The sequence below is a fragment of the Arachis ipaensis genome, chromosome B1, assembly GCF_059453495.1.
Source record: "Arachis ipaensis isolate K30076 ecotype BB chromosome B1, ASM5945349v1, whole genome shotgun sequence".
In the NCBI taxonomy this organism is placed as follows: Eukaryota; Viridiplantae; Streptophyta; class Magnoliopsida; order Fabales; family Fabaceae; genus Arachis; species Arachis ipaensis.
Window position 1 is genome coordinate 55,372,056 of NC_142436.1, and position 7,544 is coordinate 55,379,599.

At 35.0% G+C, this 7,544-nt stretch overlaps 1 protein-coding gene across 1 annotated transcript; it reads right to left on the bottom strand.

Moving 5' to 3' along the window:
* Nucleotides 1-1,199: 1,199 nt before the first annotated feature.
* On the bottom strand, nucleotides 1,200-6,905 carry LOC107630473 (putative aminotransferase ACS12). Its single transcript, XM_088501427.1, has 4 exons — nucleotides 6,060-6,905; nucleotides 5,794-5,934; nucleotides 2,545-2,705; nucleotides 1,200-2,411 (listed from the first exon to the last, which is right to left on the bottom strand). The coding sequence occupies exons 1-4, from the start codon at nucleotides 6,528-6,530 to the stop codon at nucleotides 1,565-1,567; spliced, it is 1,620 nt and encodes a 539-aa protein (XP_088357553.1). The 5' UTR covers nucleotides 6,531-6,905; the 3' UTR covers nucleotides 1,200-1,564.
* Between the last annotated feature and the right edge of the window lie 639 nt (nucleotides 6,906-7,544).

Below are 7,544 nucleotides of genomic sequence, written 5' to 3' on the forward strand. Positions count from 1 at the left end.
TCAAGTTATGACTATTTGAGTGCGAAGAGGTCAGGCTGGACAGCTTAGCAATTTCTTCAACTTCTTGTATTCCTTCCACTTTTGTATGCTTTCTTTCCATCCTCTGAGCCATTCCTGCCCTGTAAACTCTAAAATCACTTAACACACATATCAAGGCATCTAATGGTAATGAGAGAGGATTAATATTAACAAATATAAGGCTAAAGAAGTATGTTTTTAATCATAGCACAAAATCAGGAAGGAGAATGTAAAACCATGTAAATAGTATGAATAAGTGTATGAATGATTGATAAAATCCACTCAATTTAGCACAAGATAAACCATAAAATAATGGTTTATCAATGGCCATAAACATCTTTAGTGCCAATAATAATATAAGGTAAGGATTTTTTTTTTTTTTTGCTATCTTTATTTTTAATTTTAGTTATGCCTGTAACTAAAATATTGGCTTTGTGTCGGAAAAAATTTAGTTTACATTTATGACATAACTGCAACTAGGGAGAATATGTTTTGTGTCGTACTTCAAATATTATGATTATTAAATATATAATTTAAATGAATGTATAAATTTAAGATATTTATAAAATGAAATTAAAAAATAAATAAATAAATTCTTAAACTTTATTATATACTAAAGATAAATGTGTCATTTTCTAAAGTGATTGTTTTCTCTTCTCTCCTTTTCTTTTTCTATTTTGTCTCTATTCAAACAATAAAGAAACATAATGAGTGACAACAAAGAACTTATTTGTGAAAGCAGAATTAATTAAATACTGATTTATATATTCTTCTGTAGTGCAAAAACAGGAGATTGGAATTGATTGATTATTCTCACATGGGGGCTTAGGATGTCAATTAACATTCCAAAGGAGAAACTGAAGTCTTTAAGAAAAGGCACTCTTTTGTGTTAATTTTGTGTTACCAATCTCGTTTTATAATTTTCAATAAAATTATAAAAGATATTCCATTTTAGCACTTGTTTTCAGAACAGACAAAGTGCCTATGATTTGTTCAAACTTTAATGTAGGTGAACCATGTGACTCATGCTATTGTCTGCGTTGAACGTTTCTAGTCTTTTCATTTTATTTTCTCCTTTAAAGAAAATAACCAAAGGAGACACATCTTTGGTAAATCAATGCATCATAATGCATGGATTCAACTAGATAGAACTTTGAGGAGGAGGAAGAAGGGTGTGGGCGTTCTTGGGCCCAACATGATTCACTTTCAGCTTTGCTATGATATCAGCTCACAAGAATTTCTTCAATGAGTATGAGACAAGCAAACCACTTAAAAAGATTCTTCCTAACTCTAATAACCATGTATAACTGCACAAATCTAAGAAAACTACTTGATTTGAAGACATCTGATATACGAGCCTCAACCTATCATTTTGAAGCAACTCCATGATATTGTAAGGCATCCTTTCATTCAACTACTCCTTCACCAATGATAATTCCTTACAGGAATGTGTTCAAATCTATCAAATGAGTTTCTCCAAAAGAATAAAGAATCTCTAAACCAACTAAAGTTGTAGAAGTAATAATTGATACCAATATCAACGATGTCATTTTGTCGCTTCAGAAATTCTCTGTAACCGTTCCACAACTACAGGAATATCCTTTTCAGACAACAAGGTAAAACAAAAACCAAACCATCCAGGTTCAATGCAGTGGCATGAGGTTCCAGGGGTAACATTGATCTTAGCTACATTCAAAAGTCTATCCCAGAGCTCAAGCTCCCCTTTTTCACTGTAAGAGCGCATCAACGCACTCATGTCAGCCCAGCAGTGAAATCCCCCGTCACTCCTAGCACACTCAATCCCTAACTGCTTCAGTCTTGCCACAAATGCATGGCACATTTTCTGAAGCCTTAATCTGTTAATCTCAATGAAATTTTGCATAAATCTTGCATCTGAGAGCATGGAGGTAAGCAATTGTTGGGTTGGAGCAGATATTGAAGATAACCTTGCCAGTTTTTTTGCAGCAGCTAGGACATTCTTGTTACAGGAGTAGATAACACATGCTTTATAACTTGGAACAGATATGTCATCTGATAAGCCATACACTATATGGACTCTTTCTCTGTCATGATCTTCTACTTCCAAGATTTCAGCCATGCTCACAAACTCCTCTTTTCCATACGTAGACCCAGCATATATTTCATTAGAGATTATGTGGATGTTCTTCTCTCTAGCAAAGTCCAGTAGACTGCGTAGCGTTTCATGACTTAATAGATTGCCAACAGGATTTGAGGGATTTGTTATTATGATTCCACGAACTTTTTGACCTCGTTTCTTTGCCTGATTGAAGGCTTGGTCAAGTGCAGCTATATTTAAGTTGAAGTTATCAGCACTGCGGCAGGGAACAGGTACTATCTCCACACCAGTTCGCCATTTTGCAGCCCCATCAAAGCTGCATAATGTGTCAAGAATGAAATACTTATTTCTAGGGTAAAAAAATAGGTAATGAAGTGGGAACTTAAGGTTATTGAAAAAAAAAAGCAAAAGAACAGGAATTAAGTTAATGAAGCAAAAATTATTGTTACCTAGGGCTATGAGGAGTGGGAACTAGAAATGCATTTCCATAATCTGCTAAGCAGAAGCTAAGAATCTCGATTGCAGGGTCAACACCAGAAGTTAATACCATCTGTGAGGGGTTGAAGAATACTGAATTATCGACAGCTTGGGACATGAAACTTGCCACAGCCTGCAGGAATGAAGAATTATGCACAAACATTCCAAGAAAAAAAAAGATACAAGTACGAGAAAATGAATAAATATGCTATCAGCATCAATGGGAGAAAGAGCTACAAGCTGACTACCATTTTAAAGAAAACATCAAAAGGTTTAATCAAAGATAGGCTAAAGAAATAGACATTTATTCGTCAAATCAAAATTGTATTAAGATGCTTGTTGCAAACAAAGTAGATAAAGTATCTTCGTTTGGGAAGTTTACAATCATTTGTTCGGTCTCTATTTTCACATGTATTTGCCTTCCCATTTACATTTGAAGATGTATCATATGTTTAATTATGTATTCATGAACCACAGTTCAACATGGATGGACTCAGGATTGCTCCCCCTTTTTTTTTTTCATGGAGTTCCATATAGTGGTTAAAAATGGCATTTGTAACATACTGCATCAACCTATTTACAGTGTTTTGAGATTGCGGTTATGGCGTGGCGGGTTTTGACCTTGCCGCCATATAGTGGTCGCTGCAGCGTCGTTTTCATGGCAGGCGAAATGGCGACCGCAATTGCGGTGGCGCCATGGCGGAACGCAATGTAAATGGCGGAAATCGCTGGGTTTTTCGGATTTTTAAAAAAAATCTGAGGGTGTTTTGGCTAATTTAGGAAACTTAAGTGATCCCTCTAACCCACTAACCCTAATAATAAGCCTCTTATTCAAAAGCTCCCTCCTCTGCCTCATCTTCACAAAGACTTCTCTCCCTCTCTGCGCCACCCATCACTGCCGCTTGTCGCCGCCATCTGTCGCGCCGCTCGTTGCCGCTGCCGCTCGTCGCATCATCACTGCTGCTCATCACCACAGCCACTCCTTGCTGCCACTGCTGACCACGGTTCCTCTCTGGTTCGTACATCTTGTTTCAACTTCTCTAGTCCTAGTTTTTTCTTTTCTCTCTTCCCTGCTGTCCCTCCTTTATAGATGTTATCAATAATCAGTATTAAATCTCTCTTCTAATTTTTTTTCTATTTAGTTTACCATGTCCACTTCTAGATAATAATGGTATTAATTTGGATGAAGTTGATGAGAGTTAAAATTTAGATAATTTATAATTTTTATGTGTATGTCTTTTGTTTCATAATTTTTTTATGACTTTTAAGTTATGATTTAAATTTGATGTTATGTTTATTTGCTAAATTTACTACTATATTTACTATATTAATTGGATATTTAAAAAGATTTTATAGCTTATTATATTTATAATTTTTTTGTATATGTATTTTTTAAGTAATCCGTTATTTCCGCTATTTTTCATAAGGCTATCCGCTATAATTTTAGCGGCGGATTTTTGGCTTACGGCGCCGCCATCCACAATAAAAAACTATGCCTATTTATAATTATTAAAAGAGAATCCAAGTATTGATACAATGAGAGATATCAATGTGAATTATTATTTCTTCCTCCAAGACCTATATTATTTCTTCTTTATAAACCCCGTTTAGAGCCATAGTCCTTGCCATGAATCAACATTACTTATCATCGTTCTTATCCCTTTCTTTCCTATATTTCGATGTAAACGCCTCTGCATTGATGCCTCTGCCTGTACTGTACCTAAAGCGATCCATGCCTTCTTGATTCCAACAAGGCCTTGCATTGAAGGGCCCGCAATCCATGAAACAAGGGTAACCTGATTTAATCAGGATTTCAGATTTGTTGATCACCGATGCCATTATGGTCTTTCTTTTCCTTTGGCTTCTTTCTTTCATTGTGTTTGCCAAAATTTATTATTTCTTTCTTCTTTAACTTAGATCTATCTTACAGTATTAAAAGCAAAGGCAAGCATTCTTTATGTAATAATTTGTTAAAGGAACTTACTTGCAAAGTGAGATGTCTCTGTAGACGGCATTTAGTTTACAAGAAATATACCCAACCACTAATTATGTGATTCTATTAGCATCTCCATGTGACGGTGATTGTCATATTAGCTTATTAATAAGGTATGTGCTCCTAGACCAGCAAAAGTGTTATTGTTGAAATTAAATTAGATCTTTCTCTGCAACTTTAGATTTGTTTTCCTAGCTAGCAAACTCAACTTCTTTAAATAAATGAATAATTCTGAGTCAGCCAATTAGTCTAATTTCGAAAGTATTCATTTAGTATTATTTTTGCTTCTAAAGTTTTGTCCCCTCAAGGCCTCAATACTAAGGGACTTTTTAGACCATTCCCAAAGAAATGGAAAAAACAAAACAAGACAGCAGAAAGGTAAGACTAGCGAAAAGCAATGAAATTAACTCATAGTCCACTTTTGCTTGAAAGCAAAGAAAAAATAATCTATAAAATATACTATCACACACTAGAATGTATTTCATTTGAGCTGATCTCTTTGATATGATCACTACTCAAGACAAAAAATATATGATGTCTAAGAGGTAACAGGTAAGAACACTTGACTTAACCACGAAAAACAAAATCCTTAACAACACCTCGTGTAAGAAAGCAATGAACTAATTTGTTAACTACCAGTACACGTTCTCTTTGTATTTTTTTAATTAAAAGATATTCTAAACAAATAATTAATAAATAGCAACTGTATTTTTATCCAAGTGAACAAGTGTTAGAATTATTTGGTGTAGCAATACTGTTTTCGTTAAAGATAAACGTTGGCGCTCTCATTCTCAATTTCACTTATTAAACTTCTAATCACTTTAGTTGCAATGTTACAATAATAATCAAACAAACATAAAAATAATCTAGTGCTAGGGAGCCAATGTCCTAAGTGTACAATATGTACAATGGACATTACCTATACTATGCAGAATAACCATCTCATGTTATAAAAAGCTAATTTTGGATTCACCAAGGTTCGAACTCCTGACCTTCCGGATCTAGAACTCTTATACCATGTCCTGAAACCACTCATCCCAAAAACGTAACCTGACAGGACAATGTAACACTAATAATAATATCTCTAATACTTTTTAAACCTTCATTGTACACATTGTACGCTTAGGACATTGGCTCCCTATACTTTCTCAAAATAATCAAGTCAACATACAATCAATTTAGTTCATTTTCAACGAGAAATAAGCAGAGAAATGGTCGAATTAATTACCACTTTCAACTTCATGACTCCATCAAACGGTTGGCATCCAGAAATCCCGGTAATTCCAATCCCCGTAAAATCTCCTCCTTCCTCCAATACAGCGCCACTTAAATTCTTCTCCATCCAATCTTCCACCAAGTCCACACAAATCTATACACACAAATTAAACTAAATTAGATTTATTAATATATATATATATATATGATTGGTCGTGTAACAAAAAAAAACAAAAACACAAACAGTGAGAACGCCAAAAAAATGAAAAAGAAACTGACCTTGTTATCTCCAACGGCGAGATGAATTACACCCTCGGGATTATCAACGTCATGGTAAGGATTCTCCGCGGCTTTGTATAAACCGGTGTAGTAAGGCGAGTCGGCAGCAAGTGAAGCGGCCCGACCGGAAAGGAAAGCGGAAGGTGTGGGAGAGGAAAGATGAGTTCGGGAGAGTGAGCGCGGGTGGACGGAAAGTTCTGGAAGGTTGTTGTGAGAGGGTGAGGGAGTTGAATTGGAGTGAGGCGAAGTAGGAGGAGAGTTAAAACGGTGTTGTGTTCGTGTTTTGACGTAGAGCCGAAATAGGTAGTAGAGTGCACAGGGGATTACAGAGCCCAAGAAGAGGCCCCCTCTGCCTTGAACAACTCCTTGAAGAGGGACTATCACTCTCATGGCAGTTCCTCCTCCGCCACTTGTTGAGGAGGACGACGACGAAGGTGACGGAGGTGGCTTCTTGTTCTCCTTCCTCGTCATTCTACACGCTTGAGAGTTGAGACGTGGCTTATTGGGTTGGGTTTGGTTGGGTTAGGAGAGACGGAAACGCAAGAGGGGGGGAGTGTGGAATGTGAGAAGGGAAGGGGTTTTGTGATTTGGATTTTAGTAGTAGTAGTATCCTGCTGGTCATGGTGTTGAATATTTTGCGCTCTGGCTGGCTTTGGTTTGATTCAGATCTTTTGAATGAGGACAAAGTGGGACTCAATTTCAGGCTTATGTCCAAGTGGGACTCATTTTTTGCCGCTCATTTTTGCCTTCCTATTGCTTTGCTTGGTCACTTGCCTCTTCCCCCCTCTCTTTCAAATAACTGAATATTCTGTCCATACAGCTCCATACCCTGACGCGCACCCTCCCTACCCTATTTCCAAGCTATATTCATTAATCATTGCTTCCTTCTTCCCAAAATTCCGCAATAATTTTATTTTAGGATAGACTACTAAAATCACACTTAATTTTTAAAAACATTAAAAAAATCATTTTCACTTTTTTTTTGTTTGAATGACATTTACTTTTGATCAAAACAAAAACATCCTTAAATGTTACAAAACGTGATAAAACTAAACTGTATAGAGAATACATACAAAAAACAAAATAAAAGTTCAATCTTTAAATTTTTTTATTTTTCAAGAGTATTCTTGATCATTGATAAAAAAAAACTCATTAAAAAATTATTTAACGTAAAATTATCTAATTTTAAAAGTAAAATTATTTTATTTTTTAATCATATTTTAAAAAATTATATCAAAATCTAATTTTTAAAACATCTTTTAAAAATATATCTTAAAATATTTTCTGGTTATTTTTATTATTAATAAAAATAAATAATATTTTTGTCAACGTATTAAAAATACAGAGCAATTTTGATAGGTTAACCTTTATTTTATTATCTAGTAATACTAGATATACAATCGTTTTTGGTAACCAAGTTATTACATGTCTGAAAAAAAAATGCATGCGTCCATCACTAATTATTTGTTTTTGTGCTTTTTCATC

What these genes read in the sequence shown, in the direction of transcription:
- LOC107630473 (XM_088501427.1), bottom strand. Translation starts at nt 6,530, where the DNA reads ATGACGAGGAAGGAGAACAAGAAGCCACCTCCGTCACCTTCGTCGTCG. An exon ending in GAGTCATGAAGTTGAAAGTG is followed by an intron (nt 2,706 to 5,793) that starts GTAATTAATTCG and finishes TCATTCCTGCAG; the next exon opens with GCTGTGGCAAGTTTCATGTC. An exon ending in CCCACTCCTCATAGCCCTAG is followed by an intron (nt 2,412 to 2,544) that starts GTAACAATAATT and finishes CACATTATGCAG; the next exon opens with CTTTGATGGGGCTGCAAAAT.